At 35.0% G+C, this 27,941-nt stretch overlaps 5 protein-coding genes and 1 long non-coding RNA gene across 12 annotated transcripts; 3 read left to right on the top strand and 3 right to left on the bottom strand.

The window, feature by feature from the left end:
- Position 1: 1 nt before the first annotated feature.
- Positions 2 to 5,574, bottom strand: Pnpase (polyribonucleotide nucleotidyltransferase 1). Of its 2 annotated transcripts, XM_083094147.1 has the most exons (8): positions 5,353 to 5,574; positions 3,732 to 4,643; positions 3,476 to 3,649; positions 3,095 to 3,288; positions 2,816 to 2,976; positions 2,425 to 2,736; positions 1,888 to 2,291; positions 2 to 179 (listed from the first exon to the last, which is right to left on the bottom strand). In XM_083094147.1, exons 1-7 carry the CDS (start codon positions 5,517 to 5,519, stop codon positions 1,893 to 1,895), a joined length of 2,319 nt encoding a protein of 772 aa, XP_082950273.1. In that variant the 5' UTR covers positions 5,520 to 5,574; the 3' UTR covers positions 2 to 179; positions 1,888 to 1,892. The 2 variants fall into 2 exon arrangements, with proteins under 2 accessions (XP_082950273.1, XP_082950272.1); XM_083094146.1 differs by lacking the exon at positions 2 to 179 and having other exon boundaries at positions 1,706 to 2,291; positions 5,353 to 5,573.
- Positions 5,575 to 7,194: 1,620 nt separating this feature from the next.
- LOC145968579 (chymotrypsinogen A) lies at positions 7,195 to 10,314 on the top strand. 2 transcript variants are annotated; one of them, XM_083094154.1, is made up of 5 exons: positions 7,195 to 8,008; positions 8,453 to 8,723; positions 8,954 to 9,099; positions 9,328 to 9,599; positions 9,757 to 10,314. In XM_083094154.1, the coding sequence occupies exons 1-5, from the start codon at positions 7,666 to 7,668 to the stop codon at positions 9,940 to 9,942; spliced, it is 1,218 nt and encodes a 405-aa protein (XP_082950280.1). In that variant the 5' UTR covers positions 7,195 to 7,665; the 3' UTR covers positions 9,943 to 10,314. The 2 variants fall into 2 exon arrangements, with proteins under 2 accessions (XP_082950280.1, XP_082950278.1); XM_083094152.1 differs by having other exon boundaries at positions 8,435 to 8,723.
- Positions 9,162 to 15,264, bottom strand: LOC145968584 (uncharacterized). The gene is made up of 3 exons (XR_014437789.1): positions 14,469 to 15,264; positions 11,466 to 11,766; positions 9,162 to 9,613 (listed from the first exon to the last, which is right to left on the bottom strand). It is a non-coding gene; the product is annotated as an uncharacterized LOC145968584 (long non-coding RNA).
- LOC145968580 (uncharacterized) lies at positions 13,267 to 17,695 on the top strand. Of its 2 annotated transcripts, none has more exons than XM_083094156.1 (4): positions 13,267 to 13,415; positions 15,520 to 15,791; positions 16,040 to 16,334; positions 16,564 to 17,695. In XM_083094156.1, the coding sequence occupies exons 2-4, from the start codon at positions 15,583 to 15,585 to the stop codon at positions 17,095 to 17,097; spliced, it is 1,038 nt and encodes a 345-aa protein (XP_082950282.1). In that variant the 5' UTR covers positions 13,267 to 13,415; positions 15,520 to 15,582; the 3' UTR covers positions 17,098 to 17,695. The 2 variants fall into 2 exon arrangements, with proteins under 2 accessions (XP_082950282.1, XP_082950281.1); XM_083094155.1 differs by lacking the exon at positions 13,267 to 13,415 and adding an exon at positions 14,344 to 14,975.
- Positions 17,696 to 18,145: 450 nt separating this feature from the next.
- On the top strand, positions 18,146 to 22,063 carry LOC145968578 (uncharacterized). The gene is made up of 7 exons (XM_083094151.1): positions 18,146 to 18,615; positions 19,234 to 19,449; positions 19,881 to 20,075; positions 20,212 to 20,317; positions 20,645 to 20,839; positions 21,145 to 21,365; positions 21,610 to 22,063. The coding sequence occupies exons 1-7, from the start codon at positions 18,461 to 18,463 to the stop codon at positions 21,806 to 21,808; spliced, it is 1,287 nt and encodes a 428-aa protein (XP_082950277.1). The 5' UTR covers positions 18,146 to 18,460; the 3' UTR covers positions 21,809 to 22,063.
- Positions 18,997 to 23,810, bottom strand: Mrpl39 (mitochondrial ribosomal protein L39). Of its 4 annotated transcripts, XR_014437787.1 has the most exons (7): positions 23,524 to 23,810; positions 22,672 to 23,326; positions 22,218 to 22,587; positions 21,763 to 21,872; positions 20,206 to 21,454; positions 19,856 to 20,134; positions 18,997 to 19,496 (listed from the first exon to the last, which is right to left on the bottom strand). XR_014437787.1 is itself a non-coding variant. In XM_083094158.1 (4 exons), exons 1-3 carry the CDS (start codon positions 23,532 to 23,534, stop codon positions 22,246 to 22,248), a joined length of 1,008 nt encoding a protein of 335 aa, XP_082950284.1. In that variant the 5' UTR covers positions 23,535 to 23,810; the 3' UTR covers positions 21,465 to 21,872; positions 22,218 to 22,245. The 4 variants fall into 4 exon arrangements, 2 of the variants coding, with proteins under 2 accessions (XP_082950284.1, XP_082950283.1); XR_014437788.1 differs by lacking the exon at positions 21,763 to 21,872 and having other exon boundaries at positions 18,999 to 19,496; XM_083094158.1 differs by lacking the exons at positions 18,997 to 19,496; positions 19,856 to 20,134; positions 20,206 to 21,454 and having other exon boundaries at positions 21,465 to 21,872.
- Positions 23,811 to 27,941: the final 4,131 nt, after the last annotated feature.

Raw genomic sequence — 27,941 nt, 5'->3', positions numbered from 1 at the left:
GTAACTTCCAAGCTTTGATTATTAATATTATTATCTCTAGATTTTGTGCATGTATATCTATATATACAGTTTTAACGATTTTCTTTGTTGTCAGTGAGAGCTTGTGGTTGATCACCATGTGTGAATTGAGTTTCTATCATTGGATTTTCATACCGGTGCTTTATATGCTTCCAAAGTCTCTGTAACAAATAAACAAATTGATTGCACATCAATTCTAACATAACAATCTTATAAAAATATGTAACATGTAATTTTTTATATTTTTAGTACAGCAATATTTTTTAATATTTAAGAAATTTAATAAATTTGTTTTTAATTATTGTTTTAATATTTAATAAATTTATATCTTTAATTATTATGTTTTAATATTTAATAAATTTAATAAATTTGTTTTTAATTATTATTGTTTTAATATTTGATAAATTTAATAAATTTATGTTTTTAATTATTATTGTTTTCATATTTAATAAATTTAATTTACATTTAAAATTATCTAATCAATATTTCTGTTCTCTCTCATAATATATAGTGACATACTCCATTATTCACGGTTTCGAATATATATTCGCAAGCTTCATCGTATGCTCTTTCGAAGAATACCGCACTGATCACAATAGCAAGCGTGAACGTAGAGCTCCGCTTGCACACGTAACGATAAAATAAACGTGCCGCTGTATCGAACATTGCGGATCGTCGGAAGAATGATTGGGATCGGGAATGATTAGAGAGAGATACATGAAGTTCATGAAGTGAAATATAAATTGTCAAATTATTCATTTGTTTGTTATATCTCTCCAAAGAGACGGCATGTATTTATGGTCACCTGATCTCAACATTTTTAAATAGATCTTCAAAAATAGCAACAAATTTCTTTAAAAATTTTCATTCTTGAAAATTTATATTTACAATCTATGTAGAACGATCTATGATGTGTGTGAGATTTTGAAATATGTAATTTATGAAATTCACTTAGCCACTTTAAATAAATAAAAAAACTATTATTACATATTTATTAATTTGTCTATTCAGCTTTTACTAATCATAAAGTTTCTTCTTCTCCCTTTTCTTTTTCTTTATTAATCGGATTTTTACTGATTCTTTCTAATTCGATTTTTACGAAATTCTTATGTTTTATTGATAGCTTAATTATCATTCTGTTATCTCTTCTCATACGTCTCTCATTTCCCTTTTGCTATCTGTAGGAAAAGATAGCAAGCGATGAGACAGGTCATTTCCGCTCTATTTTTAATAAAATACGCGATTTCCAAACGATTCCTTTCATTTAACAATATATATACATGTGAAACAATTTAACTTGTATTTTACAAAATCACTAATGGCATAAATGCGACAGCAATGATTTTACATAAAAAAATGTAAAATAAAATCATTTTTTGGAAACAAAATGTTTCTAATAAAATCAATTTTAAAAATTGACAAATGATATACTTTTTTCTCTTTTATTAATAGAATACATATTATGTTATTAAAAAAAATTTCTCATAATTATTATTTTATAAAATCTCTACACACTTGTAAATTCTACGAAACTAACTCTCTCGTAAGTAAATTGCATCGACAATGATATTAAGAATTAAGATAAATGAAAAACCAATATCGATTATGTCTCATAAATAAGTCGTTGATAATGATGTATATGAAAAGTTAGAGTAAATGGGAAAATCAATATCAATTATATTTCATATTCCCGGTATTTTTATGTCTCTATTCTTAACAAAAGCATCATACAAAATGTTATATTCAACAAATATATACTATTAGAATCTGCAAAAAGGTATTCATTTTTAGACGGGAAAATGTACAGATCATCTCGCAATAAAAATAACCGATAATATGTATCTTTCAATTGAAAATATAGTAATTTACGGATTTCACATCCTCTCTGCGTTATCCCGATGCAGAGTTTTCGACAACGTAATCGGTTCCTGCAACACTTTCCGCGATATCCTAATCTGTCCGGACGCTGGATCTCGTCCAAAATACTTGACTTGTATCTCCTGACCAACTTCCAGTCCCAAAGCGCTAGGGTGATGAATCTTGCGTTGATCTAATTGAGAATTGGGCAATAATGTTGGCACCATATTGGAATGTAGCGTCACCATAACTCCAATCTCTCGTATTTCCACTATTTTCGCGGTATAAATGGAGCCGAATTCCAAGGTCGGCTCGCGATCCTTCTGCAGAATATTTTCTATCATTTCTTTAGCTTCGTTCATGGCGTCTTCGTTTGGCGCAAATATAGAGTACGTGTTCTCGTCGTGTGGAAATATCTGAAAGCAATATTGAAAGTGTCAGTATATTTCAAATAAATAAATAAGTGGTGAGCAATTTTGTTTATATTAAATAATATTAGAAAAGTTTTAATCTTCTCTTCAGCATATAATAAAAAAAAAATCATCTTACGTGCACTCCGGTTTCCAAGAATATCTTCTTTAAATTCATACCGCCGATTCCAAGAAACTTTCCTCTTTGATGAATAGGAACCTCCAAGTTCTCGACCACTGGCATCTTGTCCTTTTTCTTTGTTTGCGGTGTTCGTATCACATCGTTCATGATTTTAATGATTTCTCGTTTAGCAGTTATCGCTTGATATATACACTCCATTATGATTTTGAGTGGAACTCCTGGTATCTTTACATCGGCCTGTAACGCGGTGAATCCTCGCTTAGTGCCTGCTATTTTGAAATCCATATCTCCAAGATAATCTTCGATTCCCTAACAGACAGATAGAAAATTACATCAATCATGATAACTCAAATTTACAATCTAACGCTTTAAACACGACAATACTTACCAATATGTCGGTCAATATCTTATACTTGTCGATATCAGTGTTAGTTTCATTATATTTAGTCACGAGACCAATGGCCACACCTGCTGCTGATGAAGATATAGGTATGCCTGCATCAAGCAGTGCTAAACTTCCGCCACAAACCGTAGCCATTGAGGAAGAACCTGTTTTTATAAGACAAAATATAAGCTTAAAATTTTTGATACTATTCTTGCCGCATTATAAGCATTATAAGCATTTTTTAACGAAAACGAATTTGAATTAGTCTAGTGATCGTCTCACCGTTTGATTCCAAAACCTCGCTAGTCAGTCTTATAGTGAACGGATAGTCCTTTGGAAGAATCGGCCTCAAGGCTTTCTCCGCTAAAGCGCCATGTCCCATCTCCCGACGTCCTATCCGACCTACGTGTCCTGTTTCATTAGTTGCATAGGGTGGAAATTCGTAATGAAGGAAGAAATTTTTTTCTTTCACGCCACTGCCAAAAAATAAATTATACTTCAAACATTTCTCGCAAGTGCTTTTCTTCCTTTATATAGCTCTTTTTATTTTTAGATTGAAATCTTTTTATATTGAATAGTTTTCGCGGTATACGTGTCATCGAAAATATTAGTAAAGAAGAAAAACAAGAATGTCAAAGCTTAATTGTTTCGCTATTAATGTACCTAATTAACATCGACATAGCGTCCATCTTAAGCGCACTTTCCAGAGAGTCCAGAGTCACAGTACACATGACCTGAGTCTGTCCTCGTTGAAATACAGCCGAGCCATGAAGAGGGTTGAAAAGGTCCACCTGACAGGATATATCACGTATACCGTCCAGTGAACGACCGTCGCATCTAAAAATCGTTGATTTTGAATATTTGGATGATTTAAAGATCGATAATAAAGCCAATAATATTTTATATCAGATAATAATACCTGATATCTGTTTCTAAGATCAGTGTCCTGAAAAGATCTTTGGAAATTTTTCCAAAGATGTTTTCCGCCGATTTAACATCCAAATCTGCATTATTATTTTTCAACGCCTCAATAACACTATTTCTAAGATCATTAATCGCATTGTCTCTAGAAATCTTATCATGAGTGTGATTTGAAAATATATCTCGTAATTTTGTCTCTGAAAGTTCCTTCACAGAATTGATCAGATTATTATCCTGTTCGACAGTCTCGATCTTTCTTTTCGTTTTGCCATACGCCTTTTGCAAATTTGCTATAGCGTTCACAATATTCTGACATTCTTTAACGCCGAGTTTTATCGCCTTCTTCAGATCCTGCTCTAATATTTCATTGGCTGAACCCTCTAACATGACGATTAAATTGTGTTTAGTCGCCGTGATAATCATGTTTAATATACTATCTTGAATTTGACGTCTCGTAGGATTAATTATAAATTCATTGTCGATCATCCCGATTCTGATCGCGCCCACAGGACCATTCCACGGAATATCAGAGATGCTAAGAGCCGCAGAGGCACCGTTAATGGCAATCACATCAGGATCGTTTATACCGTCGACAGCTAACATGTTGCACATTATGTGGGTGTCGTAGTGAAACCCCTCTGGGAATAACGGCCTTATTGACCGATCAATGACTCTGCTCGTGAGAATCTCGCTTTCGGTTGGCCCGAGTTCTCTCCTTAAGAAATTGGTCGGTATGCGGCCCGCTGCCGCTGCCTTCTGTCTGTAGTCCACGATGAGTGGAAGGAACGAAGAGTTAGACGATTGGTGCTTGCAAACTGCTGTGACCATGACTGAAGTGTCGCCCAAGGACACGATTGCGCTACCATCAGCGAAACGTGCATATTTACCTGTAGATAACTTGAGTGGCTTGCTAGAAATATAAAGGAATCAATTAGTTAAAGATGTATGATTTATTTCCATTGTATTATTTTCTGGATAATTTGTAATTAATTCCTAGCAACAATTCTAATATAAAATTTTCTCATTCAAATTTAAATTGCAATATTTATATTAACAAGAATTTTAAGAAATGTTTTTTGATATTTTTAAAAAAAGAATAAGGTTCAGCAAATATTTTGTTATTAAAAAAATTATGGAACATCCCAAGATATAAAATGTTTTATTTTCCAAATAATTTGTAATTAATTTCTAATAGTAATTAAATTAATAATAAATTAATAATTTAATAAATAATATAAAACTTCCTTTTTCAAATCAGGTCTTAATATCCATGTTGACAGCTCAAGAATTTTAAGAAATATTCTCCGACATTTTCAAGAAAGAATAAGATTGATTAAATATTTTATCATTAAAAAGATAATTTAAAAAAGTAAACATAAAACACCCTATATAAAATATAAAAAGCTACACAAGCAAAAATGATAAAAATGCATTGCTGGATTTATCCTACTCACATTTTCATACAAACTTAATATATATTTAATACATTTATTTTTTTTTTTAATAAATATAAATTCTTGAAATATACAAAATACATGTGATTCTCGACGAAATTCCGAAAGAAACCCGCTATAAACCGCGTATAGGTTAGGATAGATAAATGCGTGACAAATCCTCACCCATCAGACAGCGTGATGACTTCGGTACCGACGTTCGTGTGACTTGCTCGTCTCGCGTGACTAAACTTGACGTAGGTCGTATTCCCATTTTTACATGAATTTTTGCCAGCCAAAAGCACTGGCTTGTGGTATCTCGATAACCTACAGATACTTGTTGACACTATCATTTTTTGGCGGTACTACCCGGTGTACTTCGCAGAAATGAATCAAAACGAGTGCTCGAGATAAGCGCCTTTGACGTCTGCGAAACGTCAACTTGGTACTACAAAGTCGAGCAACTTCTCAGCGGATAATAGACTGCAGTTTTGGTTCGGATCCGTGCTAAGTGTCGATATACAGATTCCTAGAGTATCGACACTGAATTAAAATTTGCCTAAATCGGGGACGTGACCGCTCTTGGGATTCTCTCTGCTTTCACTATTAACTCGGGCGCGTGTTTTCATTCGTCATCGTGACTCTGCTTAGACAGAGATAAACTCCAATATTATTCGTATAAGAATAATAAATTCAAATCTTTTATTCTCTTTTTTTTAGGATTCTTTTCTCTTCATCTTCATCTCTTTCCGAAAAATCTTCCCGACGAACGACCTCGCTAGAAAAGAGAATCTTGGCTCCGAGAGCAATCTTGCGATTTTTCATGATGATTTTCATGCACATGTAGCTACACAAACAGTGTGAGCGACTCTTCCTCTCCTTCTACGACGCACGACGGTAAATGCAGTTTCACTTTCTCATTCCGCGCAAGGTGAGATGCGCGTAAATCTCTTCTCGTTTATAACAACACAGTACTCGAGCAACTCCATCAAGAATCCCGCGTAATACATACAACAAGATTCCAAGAACATTTCACATATGTATATCTTGGATATCGATTGATCTATCTATTAATAATCTATATATTAATTTATATATATTAAACATCTATTTATATTATATAAATATATATCTATCTATATTATATAAAAATTATATAAAAATTATACATTATATAAATATTATATGAATGTTATATAAATATTATATAATTATATATATAAATATTATATAAAAATATTATATAAATATCTATATATTAATCTATATATTAAACTATCTATATTATTAATATATTAATCTATATATTAAACTATCTATATTATTAATTTATAATCTATATATATATATATATATATAATTATAATCTATATATATTAATAATCTAACGTATAAGATTAATTTGCTGAGATATCTAAGAGATACCTGAGAAAGATACCTGAGAGATTAATCGAATGGTTCGTACTACGAATTAATTAATGCGCTAATGAAAGAAACATTATAATATGCACGTGCTACGAAATAATTAATGATATGTAATGAATAAATAATTTTCGTGCCATGGAATAATTAATGTAATAATGGAAGAAATATTATTATAATATGTAATTAATAAATATATATCATATATCTTTATTAATTACGTATTCTAATATTCCTCTCATTATTATATTAAATATTTATATTTTTAATCATCTTTTAATCGACGCGATCAATTATCAAATCTGTTCATCCAGAAGATGTAATTATGAGTATCGGATATCCTTGAGATATCATTAGGAGATCTTCAATTATATCGTTTATGGCTTCTTCATAAGCGCGAAATATCCTGCGATTCGACAGGCGAATCGGAACAGAGGATTATCGTCGATGGCGATTATATCATTATATCGACCGCGTTTCTCTCGCGCGAGTAGAGATGATTCGCTCTCGAAAGTCGTCACCTCGTTTGAGTGTAGTAAACGAGCGAAAGAGGAGGAAAGAGGGAGAGAGAAAGAGAGATATCCGCGTTGCCCCCCCTCCCCCCCGGGTTTCTTTCCTCGATCAATCCGCGGATTAAATCGTTAATTAAAGCGCGCCCGACTTCTCGCACCGGTGACGGACATTCCTCGGACATCGGGGGAAGAAAGTCCCCCTCCCGAATTTAGAGTAATCCCGCGAAAACTTGGTTCCGAGGCGAGGAGAGAAAGCTCCTCTCGTCTTCTCCCTTTTTATTCGATTCGCTCTGCCGATTTTTTGCCGCGAGACGCACGTTACAGGGACTTGTTTCGGTCGATTTCCACTCGAGCATCCACGAGAGGGAAATCTCCATTAGTTGAATCCGAAGCCTCGTCCGAGAATTTCATCAATTGCAAAGAAAATTCCCAGATCCCGAAGATCCAAAAATCCTGATAATTAAAGCGCATCTCGAATATCGAGATTAGAAAGTCCATTTCCTTCTCTTCATCCTTCCCTTTGTCGGGGTCTCCTCCAGTTGGGGGATCTCCCGGTCCGTGAACGATGACGGTCGAGATTTTAGGACTTTTTCACATTCCTCGGCATCTCTGCCGGACTACATCATCGCTCGCTTTCCCCCCTCCCGCGCCCCATTCGACGATCACTTTCTTCGAGATCGCTTCGCGCGAAGCCGAAGGATCTCTCGCGCTAATCCTACTCGAGGATCGATCGGCGTCGCCGAAGCCAGTCGGGCTATGCGGATCCATAAATCGTAGTTATCCGTCGTGGATTTTCTCCATTTCCCTGGCGATGTGCCGTCTTCGCGGCGATCTGGTTGTTCTGCTGGTGATCGTCCTGGCGGAGGCCCAGTGCTTCATGATGAGGATCGTCGGGGAGAATCATTCCAGTGAGTACCTCTTCGATATTGCGATTTTTCTAACAATTTTCTCGATCTAGATCGGATGTTGCAATTTCTGATTCTTCAAACTCACAATTTATCCTTGATTTTTGCAATCTACAGTTGATCTTAGACTTTTGACACTTGATGCGGATTTTAAATCTAAGTGGAATTAGGTTTGATCAATGTTTGGGTTCAATTTTTATATTCTAATGATATCTCTTCTCTTATAATTTCTTATAATTATAAGATGATAAGATAAATCTCGTGTATTTATCCTTTACTGACTAATCCTAGACGTTCTAGAAGTTCTTAACGATATATATTTCCGAATCCTACCGAACATCTTTATAAAGAGTCACATTTAGCTAGATAAACTTCAAAGATCATAATTCGCAAAGACGATAAAAAAATTGGAGTGACTTTGGATAACAGAATGCGGATGTCCGGCAGCGTCGCAGAGGCAACCACGATCGATTGCTCCGTCGAAGGTCCAAGGACTGCTGCTAAAGGACGACGTCTCGTCCTCGTCGACCATCACCGCCACCGCCACCACCACGACCACCGGTCGCATCTTCAACGGCAAACCCAGCAGGAAGGGCGCGTGGCCTTGGCAGGTATCCCTTCAGTTGCTGCATCCAAAACTGGGCTTCATCGGCCACTGGTGCGGCGGTGTGTTGATCGATCCCAGATGGGTAATCACCGTCGCCCATTGCATTCACAAGTGAGTCCGAGCCTCGTGGAGAGTTTGACGAAATTTCACAATCGTGATCTAGTCTTAATTTTTGCAAAACTTCATTTTTCTTCGAGAGAGTTAGTTTTCTTAAATATCTTCCTTTTTCCTTCTTCATGAAACTCTTCGATGTATCCTTAACTCAAAATTCAAGTCAAGTGGACGCTTATTCCAGTTATTTACTTCATGCTTCGTATACTCAAAATGGGTGTTTACTTCAGCGAGCTGTTTAATTTGCCCATCGGCGCGCTATGGACAGCGGTGGTCGGCGAATGGGAACTGGACGCGGGGGGACGCGGATCCGCTCGTTTGCCCGTCGAAAAGGTGATTCTTCACGAGAGGTTCAATAATTACGTGCACGACATAGGTGAGAGTCTATTCAAATAAAAATGAATCTATGATTCTATTCATTTTATATCAACACTCCTCTTAAGCTCTATTAAAGATTTATTTATTCTATTCTATTCCATTGAAGATCCATCTATTCTATTCATATTTTCTCTAAATTAAACCTAAGACACTCGAAATTAAATCGAAAAAATTCAAAAACTTTTCCAAAGCTCCCTGGAATCCTGATAGAATCTCATCATTGTAGCCCTAATGAAGCTCGCCAGGCCTGCACCTCTATCAAAAGTCGTTCGCACCATCTGTCTTCCCGGTCCTGAGCAGTATATCGGCAAAAGACAATGCGTGGCCTCCGGTTGGGGCCGATACGGTCCCTCGCCCTCGCTCTCTACCGCCCTTCTGGAAGTCAGTGTTCCTCTTCTGGACCTCGAAGAGTGTCTCCAAGCTTACGGCACCTCGGTGCCCATCAGGAAAGGTCATCTCTGTGCCGGTCACATTGACGGCTCTTCCGGAAGTTGCGTGGTAAACACTGTTTTCTGAAAATTAAATTGTAAAAATAAGGAGATAGATATGTATGCAGAAAATGATTAATTTCTGAAGAAGAAAAATTAGAAAACACGGTTTTTAACTTGGTCCATGATTACGTATTATTAATTCTTATTTCTTTGTCTATCTTCAGGGTGATTCCGGAGGACCTTTGCAATGTCGTCGCTCTGATGGCGTGTGGCAGTTGGTCGGTGTTACCTCCTTCGGCTCCGGTTGTGCCAGACCGGGTTATCCAGATGTATATACCGAGATACAGCATTACTTAAACTGGATTAACAGTACAATCCATGCCAACCATGACGACAACGATGAGCAGTAGTTAAAAACACGTTTGTAAATATCAACATTGTAAATATGCTATTGTACAGTAACAGTGCATAATTCTCTGTATATAATGCACATTCCGTTTGTATTATTATATATTGTACAGTCTGTTGATTTTTAAATTCAACATTGGAACCAATTCATTTGATTACTATTTATTTTAATTAATATTTATTTTAATTTTACGTATACATTTCATGTATATACGTAAAATTTTACATCTGTTCTATTACATCAATAATTCATTGCGTTCCAAATATGCCAATCTAATTGACCTTGAGAGATTTGATGCTCTACTTTACATGCTAACCCAATTGGTACATGGAGTAGAATTTTATTTAAATAAAATTGCATAAGATATCGTCAATTGTCGCTAAATGAATTATTTTCATCTATATACATATGTTATTAATTCGTTTTTGTTTAATTATTAATACGTATCATTTTTACCCTGTATAAAATCCAAGTACCAAAATCTGTGTTCGGTTTTTATAGGTAAAATACCTCACACATTTCTTGTGTAAATATAATACTTTATAATATATAAGATGTATATTATAGTAATGTCCATTTTTACTTTGTACATTGCGTCACATTTGTTATATCGAAGTTTTGTTATTTATATTATACATATACATGTTTGATAAAAGAATAAATTTTGATAATTAATTTTAACTACGAGAAAGAGAGAGAGAAGGAAAAATAAATATTTAATAAATAAATGTTAATTAAAAGATCCATGACGAGAGGAGTAGGGAGAGAGGTAGAAGTGAGGATGAAACTATCATGATTAAATATATGTAGGTCGTACTCCCCTCCCTTCTCATTGAACCTGACATTGTAAATAATAAACAGATAGAAAGCCGAGGATATTGATATTGACATATAGACGCTCCTTATACGTAGCCGCTCGTAATAATCGTTTTATTTCATTTTCTGCAACTATGACCGGACAATAATTACGGCCGTTTGTAAATGATCCGGTTGAGTAAACGTCGGAATCAAAATAAACAGGATGATGGGTCCCGAGGCTTGTAAAGATCTTTTCCGGAACATTGGTCGCGATCGGTTAAAACTTTCACGGTTGTTTACTCAGCCGGAAAAGACGAGACGCAATCCCGCTTTAAAGTCCTCGAAATTACACCGTGTGGAAACATTTCTATATTTCGCGCTCGAAATTAAAGGGGAAAATAAGGCAGTGAAATTGTGTCCTTTAGCAAATTATAAAGATGGGACTCGTTAAAAAATTCCTTTCCGTCATGTCAGAAATATTACGCTTTTTTTCATCGAAAAAAGAGAAACGACAATAAATTATGATCTGTTCATTAGCTCGGATGGAACGCAATGCTCTTTAATAAGGGTAGCGTATGCTATATAAATGATGAAGTTAGAGATATCGATTCGCGAAGGGAGCACGCGACATACCATGGGAGCGTATTCGGTCATAGGACGAAGTCTTAATTAGCCTTAATTATTAATTGCACGTACATACCTATGTAAGCAGCACTTTGCGCGTACCTGCGTGTCATTGTGTAGGTGTACGCGTTTCGACATTCATAAAGCAAATATGTATATTCCGTGTGCGCCAAAGTATGATTCCGAAGAGCCTGGGATCCTGTGGAAGATGTATCTCCGATGATCTTCAAGCATCCGGAGATTCTATTAATTTACTTCAATTTTAATGAAGTGAATGTAATGAAATATCTTTGGTAGATTCTCGAAATATCTCAGAACAAGATGTATTTATTTTTTCATATATCATGTCTTCCTTGACAATGTCCTTCTTGCAATTACTTCAAAATTGGCCATCCAAACCGCCCTAAAAATATGAAAATATAAAATGTAGAATTAATTTATACGTGGCAAGTAAAATAGGTAATCTTAGCTTTGGAATTGTTATATCGAGAACGTGCGCTTCCAATTTGAAATACAATATGACAGTTCGATACACAATGCACTTCGCTCGACACAGTTACGCAACGGCAGAAGTAGCTTCTCAGCATCGAAATCCTTATATAAATGCAGATGTCCCTCTTGCAGGCATTCATTCTCCGCGAAGAAATGGCTTTTCTTTCTAACTTTCAACATATCTCTATATTTACCTTTCTATTTGTTTCGATAACGTAATGATAAAGCAAGACTGTCAGATAAGATCGAAATAGATCAGAAGATGTCACTTGACGTTCACATTTGCGTGTTTTTAGAAAATTATAAAAAAGGCTAAAATTATAAAATATAATTGAAAAATTGATAATCTATCTATCTTTTATATTAAAATTTATAATAGATCTTTTTTTAGTTTCTTCAGAAAATCTCCTATTTATTTGTTATAAATTTAATATATTGATCTGCAAAGAATTTAATTTTATTAAATATTATTATATTAAAATATTTAAATTTAATATTTAAATTTAAATATCAGTTCAGTGTTTTATCTCTAATCCATTTTTCATTACAAAATTCTAAATTTTTATACTGAACTGATTTAAATTTAAATATTAAATGAAAGAGTTTTTTTTAAAGAGCTTTAAAAAGTAGAAATGTTAACTAAAGTTTTTCTTTGAAATTTAACAGCGATTATGCTAAGAAGAGAAAAACAATTGCTACAGTTTTGCGTGCAAAATTTTAAGAGAAACACCGTATATGTTCATGACAATATCCTATTTTGTGTCTCTGATGTAATTATTAATAGTAATTATAGCACACACACGCATGGCCATTTACTAAATACACTTGATTCGCTTCTACGTATCAGCTCTATGCATCATAATTATCTATATATATTTAACTTGACATTTCTCTCACACAGAAATTCTCTCAACATCCAGAGACAATTTTTTCCATTGAATTTTCTAATTATTTGTATTTTTCATATAATTGAGATTGAAAAGCGATAGAGATTCCATTGATATAAAAAGATATTATATCTAAAAAAGAGGAGAATGTTTTAAGAAAAATTCCCTCTAGATTTTACAATAAAAAATCGCTTCTGGAACATCGAGATTTTAATTTGAAATAAGATTCTTGCATATTTTTCAAAATATTAGTCTTAACTATTAAACTATTCTGGACCAAGAATTTAATGCTTGTATAAATAATATCATAAATATATCTTTTTTCCTGGATGTAACTAGAGTCAGGATACTATCCTTCGTCACGAGTATTTGAATCGTCCTGATTGAATCATCGCCCGCGCGCGCGCGCGCATTTTCCTTTATTCCCGCCCATTTTCCTCGCATCTGCGGGCTTTTCCATCATCGCACTCGAATCGGCCGATCAGTAGCATACTTTCATCGCGTCGAGGAAAGTGAGCGAGAAATCCGGCCGGGCGAGAGAGGAGTAAAAAAAAAAAGAAGAGAGAGGATGATAGCCTGAGAAGATGGTGCCATTTGGAGCCGAAGGCTTTCATGATATCGCAATTGATTTTCTTCGCTGAAACCGCGAAATTCCGAAGCTGAGAGTCACACGGTATCGAATGTACAATACTTGTGAGCGGACAAAAGTATCGATACTCGCTCACTTCTATTTTTATACTCATAGAGAGAGATGATGTACGTTTTATGCGTATGTCGGAGATTTAAAAATCTTTGCAGAGAATTTTTCTTTACCGAGATACATATTTGCAAGAATTTTAATTAATTTGTAAATCTCTCCCTTCTTTTTAGCTTTTACTCTTACATTTTTCTTATTTATCAATATATAGGGTGTTTCAAAAAATAATGTCAAGTGTCATTTTAATTTGACAGATTTTTCAGTCGATGTTTCCTCGACAAAAATTATAATAAATAAGCTTTTACTCTTACATTTTTCTCATTTATCAATATATAGGGTGTTTTAAAAAACGACGTCAAGTGTCATTTTAATTTGACAGATATTTCAGTCGATGTTTCCTCAACAAAAATTATAATAAATAAGCTCTTACTCTTACATTTTTCTCATTTATCAATATATAAGATGTTTCAAAAAACAACGTCAAGTGTCATTTCAATTTGACAGATTTTTCAGTCGATGTTTCCTCAACAAAAATTATAATAAATAAGCTTTTACTCTTACATTTTTCTCATTTATCAATATATAGGGTGTTTCAAAAATCAACGTCAAGTGTCATTTCAATTTGACAGATGTTTCAGCCGATGTTTTCTCGACAAAAATTATAATAAATAAGTTTCTAATAAAAATTCCATTAAAGTAAACTCTACATAAAATTAAATAAATATACCACCTCGATTAAATATTCAAAACATTTTTTTCTTTCAATTATGTCTTTAATTAAAAAATTACTGACACACTTTCGTCGAGGAAAAATCGACTCCAAAGAACGTAGTCATCGAGAGGATCTAACAGATAGAAGGGAAAAAAAATGTAACGATTAAAAAAAAAAGGCAAGTCTTCCGCAGAGAATTCCGACTTTTCAAACGCGACACTCGTGACATGCGCATTAGCGTTTCCACTGGGCGCGATTAGCTCGCGTGTCGAGACCGAGGGAGACGAAACGGGAGCCTCGCATTAAGATGGCCGCACCTGGTGATCGCGTGCGCACCATGAAGTAGCGTCGCGTCGTCACGTAAGAGCTCTCGCTCGCCGGGATTTCGCGAACGTGACGAGGTTCCGCGAGCCAGTGAGACGTTTCCGTTGCTTATCATCCGGGAGTTCGCGGTGGAGGCAGAAGGGACGGATTTTCGCGATTGACTCTCTCGGCGTCGATGACGCTTCGCTAATAACGTCCTCGAGATGCCCCTCGTTCCTCCCTCTCGTGTTCTGGACGTCTCTCCTTCGTAGGTCGACGATTGTAAACGAGCCCTACGGTTGCGATCCGAGGAGAGCCTCGTTGACATTTCGTCGGCGACGACGCTTCGGCGACGTCCAATGTCGTGATACCTTCGTCGTGAGATTGACGTTTCTCCTAAACGGGAATGTGAGGAGGCCGGGTATCGATAAACTTATCGACGACTCTTCCCTTATCGCGTTTCCGCGATTTCCCTGATAACGTTGTCTCTGCAGCAGATCCAGGCCGAGAGTATCGCTTCGGTGAGTTGAAATTTCTGATAAAGATAGACTTGTCTTAAGTTAGCTTCGTTGGTGAGTCTCCTTTGAGATATCATTTTCGTGGAAATCGGGAAAATCCTGTGGCACTCGCCCAAGTTATACTGATTTTCGATATTCCTAGTTTTTTCCTTTTTTTCCTCTCCCTCGACAGTGATGTGCATCTCTCTGGTACGCGTGAATAAACGACCTTCCATCGATCGCGGTTTGCGTTAGCCCTTCCGAAAGTTGCGGAATATATAGGGTGTCTCGCAAACGCGTATCAATTTTCGTTGACTCACTACAAATCACATGATATTTAAAGATTATAAACGTGCCTTAAGGAAGTTTCAAAATTGTATAATACTAAATTAAATCAACTATAAACTAATGAGTACATTACATTAATTGTCCTGTTCAAATTAATAATACACAATATAATTGACAATAATTATTGTGACTCGTTAATTAAAAGATTACAATTATTAATTAAAACAGGATGGATACCTAATGATGAATAATTAATAATAATTGATATATTATCTCACAGACTGCACGATAACAAAACAGCCTACTTGAGGAGGACTACTCGGTCACTCACAGGATCAACAGGATGAGTAGGAGTGGTGAGAGTGGAATTTCGCTGGCGACGCCGCCAGCGATTCACGTCGGGCCCATCGTCACACCTGGATCCAACGAGACCATCTCCATCCTGATACCGTTATCGGCGCAACTCACTACAATGGCCAGCCAGAAGGTCGACAAGAACTGCAAGGATTGCAGCAAGGACGCGAAACAGTCAACCGCTAATCCTGCTCGAAGGTAGAGGAATTATTGGATGAAATAGTTAAATTCTTTGGGTAGTCATAGTTTCTGATTTCCTTCAAACTTACTCTTCTAGTGGCTTCACAATTTTTATAATTTTTTACGAAGACAACTTTGGCTTCTACTTTCATTCTTCAATTTTTATAGATTGTTATATCCTGAATAATGATAGTTTGTTGATAGTTAGATATTTAGAATCATAAAAATTAATAAAAGATTAATAAAGATATCATTTCTCTTACCAGTCCGAGAAACGACAGGACGAAGGGCTGTCCCTTTCCCACATGCTCGCGATACGGACGAGCGTTCTCCAGGGCACACGACTTGAAGCGACATATAGCTCGGCACGCGATGCGAAAGGAGAAGCTGCAGCTGGCCGATCAACACAAGGTCGTTGTCGAAAATGCCGCGAGCGACACGACAATACGGGGTACCCTTTTACGCGGCGCTGAAGACAAGGGCGGGTACGCCTGCCCGCGTTGCAAGAAAAAATACAGCGACGAGGATAAGTTCAAGGTCCACCTGGCCTCGCATGGCAAGGTATCATCTCCTGACGATAGATTATAATTTTCAGAGTTTATTAGTTTCTCTGCAAAAATACAACAAATATTTTTCTAAGTCTTTCTGATATTATTTTGAAAATTATTTATTTTCCTTACATGATTGTTAAACTGGTAGACTTTGATAGCCAAGCAAATACTTGAGAGGCAGCACATTAATAAGAAAATGTATTCAGGTATGTTGAAGATATTTACATATCTTCTTTCAGACAACGCCAAAGAACCAGTCAAAGCCAGAGGAACAGACCAAAGGCATCCTGCACAATCCAGCAGTTGTGGACAAATCTTCGACACCGAAGGATCCTACCGAGGACGAGTTCTTTCTGGAAGAAATGCTATTGCTGAAGAAAGATCCTCGAAGGGCGGACAAAGGTGATTCGAAGATCAGGTGTGACTACTGCTCGAAGACTTTCAAGACCAAGTGGACTCTGAGTTCGCACGTGGCCGCTCACGAGGGTCGTTTTCAGTTTGATTGCGGCCAATGCGGTAAGAAGTTCGTCAGGAAGAGTCACTACGAGGGCCACGTGCGCTCCCACGAGGCTGCCAGACCTTACAGCTGCGAACAATGCGGCAAGACATTCAAGGAACTTAAGCATCGTCGCGAGCACACCAAGCGAAAACACCCGAGCAATCAAAGCGCGATACAGAGCTTATTAGACAGCATCGGGCCGTGCGCGACCGAAGAGGCGAACATCGATCAGGCCAAGTTCACTTTGCTGATGCCGGTGAACTTTAGCACGTAAAATTGAAGAGATTTTCGTCGCCTTGAAAGCTTATTGTGGATCCTTCAACTTCGAATTATAAAAAATGTTATTCTCCTTCGGATCCACGAGACCTGAGATTTCTTGGAACATTGTATCCCTGGAACCATGGGGCCTTCGATACTTTAGCTTCTTGGAATTCTGGATGCTTGAAAGATTGGATTCTCGAATCTTTTATCTACTTGGAGGATGGAAATCTTGCCACTTTGCTTAGAAGATTGGTTTCTTAGCCTTGAAAGTTTACATTTCTTGAAAACTAAAAACTTAATTGCTCGATCTATGATTGTCCTCGGTTAGATCTTGTATACTTAAAATTTTGGGCTTCTCGAAATGTAAATTTTTGAAGGCTTGAAATTCTTATTTCTCAAATCTTCGGTGACCGGAAATTTTCGATCAATCTTCAAATTCCGAGATTCTTAGCGACCAAAAAATAATATATTTAAATGATAACTTTTTTCAAATTCAGTGACAAAGTATTCGACTGACAAATCGAAATCATGTGAATTTACTGATTATACTCGACCTGTTATTCCATACCTCACGAGAAATGAAAAAATAAATCTTAAACAAGTGAAGCCATTATCTTGTATTAGTTTCATTCTATTATCTGCGCATTAGCTTAGATTTTCTAGAAAAGAGATACCCTTATAATAAAACTATATCCGACTTGAAAATAATTTTAATGACGATACACGAGCAATCACTCATAAAATATTAATTTAAAAAAAAAAATTTATAAATAATTTGCGATTCTTGTTTCCTCACCATAACCATATGATTTACGTCAGAGGAGAAAATTTATTCTTGCGGAATAAATCGATATAGAAATTTTTTCATTCACCATGTGTTATGCTTGATAATATAAATTGATAAAATATACAAAAAACTTTCTTTTCATATAAATAAAAAATCTACATGTTTTCCACTTCTAATAAAAATAAACTTATAATAATGTGATAAAAATTATATAAATTATAAAAATTATAATTATTTAATAATTTATTATTAAATGAAAGTTTTCGTTATATTTTAACTATCTATACTATCGAACATAAATGTGTGATTCCTCGCTTGTCCTCGATATTCTGAAGCTGTCATCGGAGTGGAAGGATTGCGAGATCAGATGATTCCTTTGTTTCGCGCAAATTTCGGGAGTTCTCGCTCTCTCAAAGGGACTCTCGCAAAATTTCGGAAATTCCTGTCCTTCCCGCAACCGGAAATCCCGTAGCGATCACGAACGCTATGCGAGAACGCACGTGATCTTTGTGATTGATCGCGATCGGTTACGTGATTGGTCGCGATCGCGAGTTACGATTCGAAGGACAATTCGAAAAAGAGGAGTTAAATGACTCCGAAACGGCGGAGAGTGTCTTCGCGAAACGCGCGAGGATGCAAAAATGCGCGGTGCACGTTGGATATGATGCCGCCGGAAGTTCTCGGCATCATCCTGAAGATGCTGTCATTACACGATGTCGCTTGCACGGTTCGTCTGATCTCCAGGTAGATGCTTGTCGATTCGCTACATTAAACGTTTGAGACTATTTTAAAAATTGCGGAGAGATTTTGGAATTATCTTGGAATGTGTATGATTTCGAAGAAATATTATTATTAAAATTTAATTAAAATTAATTATATGACATTTAGGAAATAATTTTTTCCTAAAAATCTAGATATATCGCTTTCATTCATTTAAATAAATGTTGTGTTATTAATTCTTAGATCTAATATTAAGACGTGTTATTAATTTTTAAATTTAGTATTAAAAGAAAAATCCTAAAGCACAAGTAAAATAATAATTAAAATAAATATAAATTTAATTTCTTATTTTAATTCTTACTTTAAGATCTTTATAGTCTCTAGATAAATTAAAAATTACGAAAGAGAGAAATTTTTCGCTTATTAAAGAGCGAAAGATCGTTACAACTTTAATCATTTAAAATTCAGGTTTAAACGCGAGGATCTTTGAATATTTTTGCCTTCCTTCCAAAATCTCATAGGTCTTATTTTAAAATCCAGCTTTAAAATAAAGCTTTTCCTAAATATAAATTTACATCAAGGGAATCATGAGACAAAGTCTCTACTAATCTAATTTTAATCTCCTTAATCCTTCTGCAATAGACGATGCTTCGATATCGCAGCCACAGTATTAAACAGCGAGTTCCTGGTGGTCGGTACAAAGCTGGAGGCTGCGATAAAACGTACGGAGAACCTCTTGAACAACGTAAAGAGCGACACGGAGTTATTTGAGTATAACAACATCTTCAACGCGCTGGAAATCATTCGCTCCCAGTATCAAATGTTAAGGGCAGTTACGTGGCGATATACGCACCCAAGGTTTCCATCTATATCTCTTGCAGACAAATTAGAAATTTTGCAAGACTCTGTTGAGAAAATTGAGGAGATTAAAAATATATCCGCATATTTAAGATAATTTTAAAAAATTTTCAATATTCAAATATATATATGTGTGTGTATTAATATTGAAAATTTTTTTTATTATTGTACCTTACACACATACATATAGATAATTATACTTTTATAAACAATATTTATCTTTTAAAAAAATTTTGATAAATTTCTAAGTTTTGTAAATTTAAAAAATTACATTTTAAAAAACCACATTAAAATTAAAACTGTATTAAAATTATATTTAAAAAGACTATATTAAAATATGTGTATGTATATGTGTGTACATTATAGAGAATAAAAAAATAAGAGAGAGAAAAATCGATATACATACTTTCTTGTTCATTTCATCGTTGAAGATCGCGTGGCTCGCCTATTTCGTGCTTCTACGGTGGTAGAATCCTCGACAATCTCAACTGCTTGCTACAGACTATCCTGGACTCTGGTCGAGTCCCCACGAATGTCTTCAACTACCTCGACTTGCAGATCTTTACTCGCAGTTGCGAGAATTTCATGGATCACTTCGAGAAGATCACCGAGCGCAGGATAAACAGGTAACGGTACTTCTCTTCATCAACTTACGATCCTCGATCAGGCAGTAATTATTTTATTTCTGCTTTAATGAACCGATCAATAAATCAAGTATAATCAATGAAAGAAAGTTAGTAAAAAAAGAAAAATCACCGATAGATCCGCTCTAGTCTCGGGTTGCAAGATCGTCGACGTCCTAGACTGCCTGGGAGAGGGTCGACAATTATTATCCCTTAGAACTTCGTCGAGGACAGGAAATCCCATGGTAAAGGATATTTCTCAATATAATCCTATGCTAAGTATCTTTTGCGCTTGATTGTGGAGATGTTGACAAACTTGTTTCGATGATAAGCCTCAAAGATATCCTCCAGAAGTATACATTTTCTAATCCACTTTGTTTTGCATTAATTACTAATTTTATTTTAACTAATCAATCGTTAACTTAAACTGCTCTTGTGGAAGATATTTGTTTATTTCATTATCGCAAATAATACGTGAATTATTTTGTAGACGTTTTTCGAGGGAAAATCTCGCAACAAAGTTAATTATTTAAACCGCAGACTCGTGAGTCCGCGTTCAATTCAATTTTCAGGTCAGCATGCAAGTCAAGTACGTCCTGAGACGCACGTGGTTCACGTGTCTACAGGTGCCCAACGTGAACAACGAGCACTGCTGGCGAGACAGGCAGCGTTACATGTATCTTAGACTGCGCCGTCTGGTCGGCAGCTTCAATAAGCATCTGTATCACAAGTTGCATTACGAGCGCAAGATCCTTCTTCAAGCAACGGTAACTCCCGTAAAATCGGTCGCAATACACAGTACAGCGATTAAATAACGAGCTTTTTTATTTAAAAGAGAAATAATTAATTATAATCATAATAATTATGATGAAATTTATTTTAATCGAATTTATATAAATATTAATAATTCTGATTTTCTCTTAGAAAATTTACTTTTTTACTTAATTACCATACTGCATATATAATAATGTATAATAACAATCCTTAACTTTTGAAACGATACATTTTTTTCAACAAAAAAGAAGACGGTAGTTTTTAAATTATAAGCGCAATTAAAGACACATTTTTCCAGGCTTCGTCGTTGCCACCTCGAAAGCCACCGCCAGCTTCTACGTATTCGGGATACGGCGAATACGGTGGACAATTCTTCTATTATGGTAACATGAGCAAGTATGCCTACGAGAATAAATTCAGATACGCGAGATCCAGTAACGTGGAGAACAGCAGCGGAGAGTTCGAGGAGGAAGCTAATAGGCCGCATCGCTTCGATTTGGTCATCAAAGTTGAATTGAGGTGACTCCATGAGAAAAATGACGTAGATTGCAAAATCTCTTCAATTTTTCCCTTTGCAAATGATTTCCTTAAAACCTTTTTCTTCTTCCCTGAATCATAATAATTGCAAAAAGAAATATATTTTTTTTACTCTATAATAAAATAATGAATTGTTTAAAGAATGGCTTCTCGATTGAAATTCGTATCAGAGTTTTCTCGGTCATTGGAAAAGATAAAACGACGTTTAAATATATTAATCGTTTAGATGTTCGCCAGAATTGGCGCCGCTGTCGACAAGGACGAGCCTGAAGGTCGATGACCTCGAAGACCGCGGTGCCAACTCGCGTCAAGAATTGTACCTGAAACTGAGTACGAGATGCATGGCGTCCAAAGCTAATAGATTACCGAGCGATTTTACCTGGGAGGTGCGCGGTCCTCGAATAAGGCATTCGCAGTGTCGCTGAATCGTATACACTCTTATATATGTGATGTACAATAATATCTAGTGATCGTCCGATTTTTATATCTCTGAAGGTGAAGAATAAATTAGTCGCATTTTATCCGGTGATTTTAATGCATTGCGATTTATCGATAAAAATGCTAATTAAAAAGAGGACTCTAGAAAGGAATCTTTTGACGAAAAGAAAAATTAATAAATATACAGGCACTTGAGTATCTCGCTTCTGATCGCTTATTGTAATTATATTGTTTGACGTCAAAAAATCGTATAAACTTTTTTCCTACCGAAATAGTTCTTTCTATTTCTAGGATCTCTAGTTATGATCTGTCTTTGATCCATGTAAACGCAACAAAAGTATCAGACAAACAACGATGCATTCAAAAAGATACATGACTAAAAGATGATTTATTTACACGAGGATCTTCTTCAATTGCTGATCACTTAGTTCATGGACGCTGTCACGTTGATCGTCTCACCCTCGATATGAGGCTGCCACATGGCGGTGTTAAGTTTCTTGGCGCGTTTCTCCAGGATAGAAAAGGCGAAGTGATTGAGCAGAATACCTTTGGGCAGGGCGATGCCCTGGAAACGATACAGCCCGTCCACGGGCCCGTCCGCGAGTTTGTGCACGGCCGACACGGTGACGCGTCCCATCAGACCGCTGTTACTCACCATGGGACCTTTACTGATGTCCACGTGATCTCCCAGACGATACAACGTCACTCTGTCATTGTCGCTGTTCTTGGCGATATTAGGTATCTGCTGAGACTTGAAGGGATTATCCTGGAAGCATGTATGGAAACATGAAATGATATTCGATAGAATCTTTACGAAACATATAAAAGTAAACCTTTCTTCATTTCATACCTGAAACATATGTAATGCGACGCCACACGGCACCTCTAGTCTCTCCAGCAGCAGTTCCTGATTTGTCAGCTTGATGAAAAGCGCGGACATGGCGCGCAGCTCGGAATCGGTCGGTCGCCAGTTCGGTAGATCGATGAACACGTCGTAGATGAAGCTTCCAGAGTGAATTAGTGGTACGGGGAAGCTGTGCAAGTGCACGTCCACATGGTCCTTGAACGCGCTGTCCGCCACGGCACCCAGTATCAACGAACACGTGCGCCAAAAGGCGTAATTGACCACTCCCGTCCTCGGACTCTGCATAGTTACCAGCTCCACCTCGCACTTGCCCGTGAACGGCCTGTGCATGTCCCAGACACGACCGTCTACCAGAGCAATGGCAGCCGTCTTGGCGACGTTCTCGGAGATGTGCCTGGCGCAGTCGTACGGCGTGGAAATGTCACGGTTCATCACCATCACTACATTGTCCTCCACCGACTTGTATGTCACTTCTATCTTCTCGATCCTACCCAGCTCGGATCGCTGCCTTTGCTTCTCCTCGTCGAACAGCTGACTCCTCCGCTTCCTCGCCTCTACCTTGGACATTGTACTGGCGCATCTCGATGGCAGGAGACGCTGCGCTGATAGCTTCAAGCCACTTACGCAAAGCCTGCTGCACCTGCAATATAATCTCTTCGATCAATGCAAAGGCTCAAAACTGTAGATTCTTGGTACAGGATATATCTGAGGAATTGCTACAAATACAAATAGAGTCAGAACTTTGTTAAACATAGATGAAAGTGAAGATTAAGTTCTATAAAATTAAGTTATTAAGTTCTATGAAGTTTTTATAATATTTTGACAAAAAAAACATACCCGTGAATCATTTTTTCCTCTCTTTTAACTGGAAAGTGCTTCTGACTTAGAAGTTGTTTAGCAAATGTATCTCTGCATGTTTAATGTAACGTTATATTATTTTTCTAGTCTTCGTGATAAAATTGTATTTAATTGTTCAATCTTGATCGATCTTGACGCCTCTTTTTTATATTAGCTTCAGACGCAGTCCAAATTCACTCAGATCTTGTTTGGTTGATTGTAAGGTCGATTCTAACCTCGTCACATCGAGTTTACGATGCTGCCATCCGGACGATCCGGACGATCTGAACTTGCGCATGTCATATTTTAAACGCGCACGTGGCGGGAAAAAATGGCGGGTAATCTACATTTAAATTAAATGCGACAGGCGACTGATCATCTCTGTGATTAATAGAAAATTGTCTGATAAAGCTTTGTGATCAGAATTCTTTGAAATTGCGAAAATTTTCTTTGTCATCCGATTAAATCAATTATGGTAAATAAAAAAATATGCGAATTAAATGACGCTGACAAGAAATGAAAAGATTTGTAATTATTTCTATCATTAATTACTCAAATGCTTAATTAATAATTTATTATTCAACGATTAAATCAATTATAAAAAAATCTCAATAAAATTAATAATGATAAATAAAATTGATAAATAAAATTAAACAAAATTATTCGATAAAATTATATATATTAATATATTTATTGAGTGTGTTTTTTTAAATGTTTCAGTCTTTATTATTCAGTTTAAATTAATTTTTGGAGACACTACAATATATATGTATAATTAAAGAAATATACTAAATTCTTTGAGATAGAATAAAAATATTTTGCCATTAAAAAATTAGGGCCATTTTAAGATACGTTGCAAATGTCCCGTTGCCAGTTGTCAAACTATTGCGATCCAATTAGCGTCAAGCTAGTTTGATTATAAATAAAATAAAAACGCACTTATTTTTTCCATTTTATTATAAATAAAATAGCTATAATATTAATAATATAAATAATAATTATAATTCTAGCTATTTTGTTCGTAATAATTCTATTTTATTTATAATAAAATGGAAAAATAAATATATCTTTATTAGGTCGCCTCGTGCTTGCTGCTGCATGATTTGCTCATCGTTGATGAGACAAAACGTGTGACAGCGTGTGGCTGAGCCAGCAAGATTCTTGCTTGCCATGTAGAGTCGCGGGTTCAATTCCCGCTAAGGCCAGAATTTATTTCTGGCGATAAAGCCGCCTTCAGGTGAAATATGGTATGGGGAGTGGATTGGGAAAAGGGAAGAGGATTGGAGCAGAACTTAAAGCAGACACTCTTATTTCTCATTACAATTCAAAAAACACTTCTTGTTATACTTCCGCCTCTTCCGTGAGTGCTAAGATGAAACACCAGCTGTGGGCTAAAATTCTTTATATTTCTTCAGTTTTCAAGTGATCATTGTTACCATATTATAACTTAAACTGTACACGTCCTTGTTCGTCATTACAATTATACATAATTATACATGCGGATCTGCGATATAAATTCGATGTTCAGAAAATTGAAAATTGGTCAAATTGGTTCTTCAGAATTGTCAAATATCTCTTCGTTAGTTTGTATTTGACACTTCTGTCTCTATATTTTTGCATCTCTCTGTAAATAGTTGATAATTTTCAGTTTAGTTGCTTATTCATTTTGATTTAAATTAATTATATATACAGGGTGAGTTTTAATGGTTGTGTCAATCTTTTTATCATGCGGGAGATTACCGATCGCAATTTTAATAAATTGATCGATACATAGATGTCAGTTAATTGGATCGACTGTATCGAAGGCTGAAATATAATGTGTACAATTAAAGCAAGTGAAAAGCTGCAATTATATAGTATGGATTTATTATTATTGTTAAAGCTACGCACTTATTATTATTATTATTATTATTATTATTATTATTATTATTATTATTATTATTATTAAATATATATATTATTATATTTATTATTATTATTATTATTATATTATTATTATTTTTATTATTATTATTATTAAAGCTACGTATACATATTTATGTATAATATATTTAATATATTAAAGCAGTAAGAATACATATTTAAAAATTCAGTTCAAATTTAACACTTTAACGTTTTATGTAAAACTTTATTTCAAATTCCGCATTTATTTTTATGATAAAAATTTTTATTATTGTTATACGCTAAAGGTATGTAGTATTTCTGCCTTCTTGAAATAAAATCACGCAATTGTTCCACAAGAAATACATTCTTATGAAACAATTGCGTAATTTTATTTTAAGAAGGAAGAAAATTTTTTGCTGCATATTTTTAGCATATAAAACAATAAAAATTTATCATAAAAATAAATGCGGAATTTGAAATAAAGTTTTACATAAAACGTTAAAGTGTTAAATTTGAATTGAATTTTTAAATATGTATTTCTTCCGCTTTAATATATCGAATATGTATAATAATAAATCCCTAATTTGATCACAGTAAAATAATAATAATAATAATAATAACATATATATTTAATAATAATAATAATAAATGCGTAGCTTTAATAATAATAATAAATCCACACTACATAATTTCAGCTTTTAACTTGCTTTAATTGTACACATTATATTTCGGCCTTCGTTACGGTCAATTCAATTAACTGACATCTATGTATCAATCAATTTATTAAAATTGCGATCGGTAATCTCCCGTATGATAAAAAGATTGACACAACCATTAAAACTCACCCTGTATATATATATATATATATATATATATATATATATATATATATATATATATATACAGGGTGACCCATTTTAACTTAGGCAGCCAAATAACTCGAAAAATAAGCAAGATAGAGAAAAATGTTTTAGACAAAAGTTGTATGGTTTCGAGGGGGCCATAAGATGGTATCATTGGTTTGACCTTGAAGAGTCATTTGAAGGTCACGTGAAGGTCACTTCAATTTTTTTAAATGGAATACCCTATATATTTTTGTACATTCTTGTAGCTTATTTCGAGAGCTTTCCAAAACACTATAATTAAGTACCTTTCCGTTAAGTACTTTTTGAGTTATGATGCTTGAAATTATTTCTTAATTTTACATAAACCGTAAAATATCTTGTAAAATATTCATTTTTCGATTACCTTACCTTAATAGTTTTATGTACAAAATAATGAGAGGAATCAATTGGTGTAAAGAAAACACATAGTTGTTTTTAAGAAAAAATATGGAATTGTTAATTGCAAATTACATATTTTTTCTTCGAAACAACTATGTGTTTTCTTTACACCAATTGATTCCTCTCATTATTTTGTACATAAAACTATTAAGGTAAGGTAATCGAAAAATGAATATTTTACAAGATATTTTACGGTTTATGTAAAATTAAGAAATTATTTCAAGCCTCATAACTCAAAAAGTACTTAACGAAAATGTACTTAATTATAGTGTTTTGGAAAGCTCTCGAGATGAGCTACAAGAATGTACAAAAATATATAGGATGTTCCATTTAAAAAAATTGAAGTGACCTTCACGTGACCTTCAAATGACTCTTCAAGGTCAAACCAATGATACCATCTTATGGCCCCCTCGAAACCATACAACTTTTGTCTAAAACATTTTTCTCTATCTTGCTTATTTTTCGAGTTATTTGGCTGCCTAAGTTAAAATGGGTCACCCTGTATATATTCCTGGACAAAATTAACGCATAATTTTTTTTCACTTTTTCTTTAAAAGCTAATATTTAAATTTCAAGAAATTTTTTCAAGAGTAGTCAAAAAAGCTACGAGAGCAAATATAAATATTAATATAGTAATAATATATACAGGGTGTCCCTGAGCATGAGCTCACGCACTTGTGAGGAGGTAGAGCGCAGTAAATTAAATAAAGAAATCCTATTCCATGTAAAGATTTCTGTAATAATAGAAATATTAATTATTGAAATCGAACGAATGAGAGAAGCGCTCGACCGCTCGAGTTATAGCACGGCCCACCGTGTCAGACATTGCCTGCCGGCGCGCGGCGACATTGTCGCCATACGATTAAATCAATTACCTTAAATCAAAAATGTGAACGAAATAACAAATCTACATTTAAATTAAATGCGATAGGCGACTAATCATTTCTGTGATTAATATAGAAAATTGACTGATGAAGTTTTGTGATCAGAATTCTTTGAAATTGCTAGAATTTTCTTTGTCGCCATGCTATTAAATCAATTATTTTAAATAAAGATATGCGAACTAAATAACGCTGACAAGAACTAAAATAGATCTATAATTCCTCCTACCATTACTCAATTCTTTAATTATAATTATATATTGCACATATGTGTATATATAGGATCCATATTATATATAATAATAAAATTATCCATACTGTAAATGATTTTATTATTGAAATTTGTAATATTATTTATCTCTGTCTTTCA

Source organism: Camponotus vicinus, unplaced genomic scaffold (assembly GCF_025532165.1).
Source record: "Camponotus vicinus isolate PSW18456_S1 unplaced genomic scaffold, iyCamVici1.0 SCAF_3, whole genome shotgun sequence".
Lineage (NCBI taxonomy): Eukaryota > Metazoa > Arthropoda > Insecta > Hymenoptera > Formicidae > Camponotus > Camponotus vicinus.
This window is presented reverse-complemented; position numbering and strand designations above follow the sequence as displayed.

What these genes read in the sequence shown, in the direction of transcription:
- Pnpase (XM_083094147.1), bottom strand. Translation starts at nt 5,519, where the DNA reads ATGATAGTGTCAACAAGTATCTGTAGGTTATCGAGATACCACAAGCCA. An exon ending in ATCTTAGAAACAGATATCAG is followed by an intron (nt 3,650 to 3,731) that starts GTATTATTATCT and finishes AACGATTTTTAG; the next exon opens with ATGCGACGGTCGTTCACTGG. An exon ending in TCTTGGAAACCGGAGTGCAC is followed by an intron (nt 2,292 to 2,424) that starts GTAAGATGATTT and finishes TATTGCTTTCAG; the next exon opens with ATATTTCCACACGACGAGAA.
- LOC145968579 (XM_083094152.1), top strand. Translation starts at nt 7,666, where the DNA reads ATGACGGTCGAGATTTTAGGACTTTTTCACATTCCTCGGCATCTCTGC. An exon ending in GTCGCCCATTGCATTCACAA is followed by an intron (nt 8,724 to 8,953) that starts GTGAGTCCGAGC and finishes TGTTTACTTCAG; the next exon opens with CGAGCTGTTTAATTTGCCCA. An exon ending in TAATTACGTGCACGACATAG is followed by an intron (nt 9,100 to 9,327) that starts GTGAGAGTCTAT and finishes TCATCATTGTAG; the next exon opens with CCCTAATGAAGCTCGCCAGG.
- LOC145968580 (XM_083094156.1), top strand. Translation starts at nt 15,583, where the DNA reads ATGAGTAGGAGTGGTGAGAGTGGAATTTCGCTGGCGACGCCGCCAGCG. An exon ending in ACCGCTAATCCTGCTCGAAG is followed by an intron (nt 15,792 to 16,039) that starts GTAGAGGAATTA and finishes TTCTCTTACCAG; the next exon opens with TCCGAGAAACGACAGGACGA. An exon ending in ACCTGGCCTCGCATGGCAAG is followed by an intron (nt 16,335 to 16,563) that starts GTATCATCTCCT and finishes ATCTTCTTTCAG; the next exon opens with ACAACGCCAAAGAACCAGTC.
- LOC145968578 (XM_083094151.1), top strand. Translation starts at nt 18,461, where the DNA reads ATGACTCCGAAACGGCGGAGAGTGTCTTCGCGAAACGCGCGAGGATGC. An exon ending in ACGGTTCGTCTGATCTCCAG is followed by an intron (nt 18,616 to 19,233) that starts GTAGATGCTTGT and finishes CTTCTGCAATAG; the next exon opens with ACGATGCTTCGATATCGCAG. An exon ending in AGATCCTTCTTCAAGCAACG is followed by an intron (nt 20,840 to 21,144) that starts GTAACTCCCGTA and finishes ACATTTTTCCAG; the next exon opens with GCTTCGTCGTTGCCACCTCG.
- Mrpl39 (XM_083094158.1), bottom strand. An exon ending in TCGCATTACATATGTTTCAG is followed by an intron (nt 22,588 to 22,671) that starts GTATGAAATGAA and finishes ACATGCTTCCAG; the next exon opens with GATAATCCCTTCAAGTCTCA.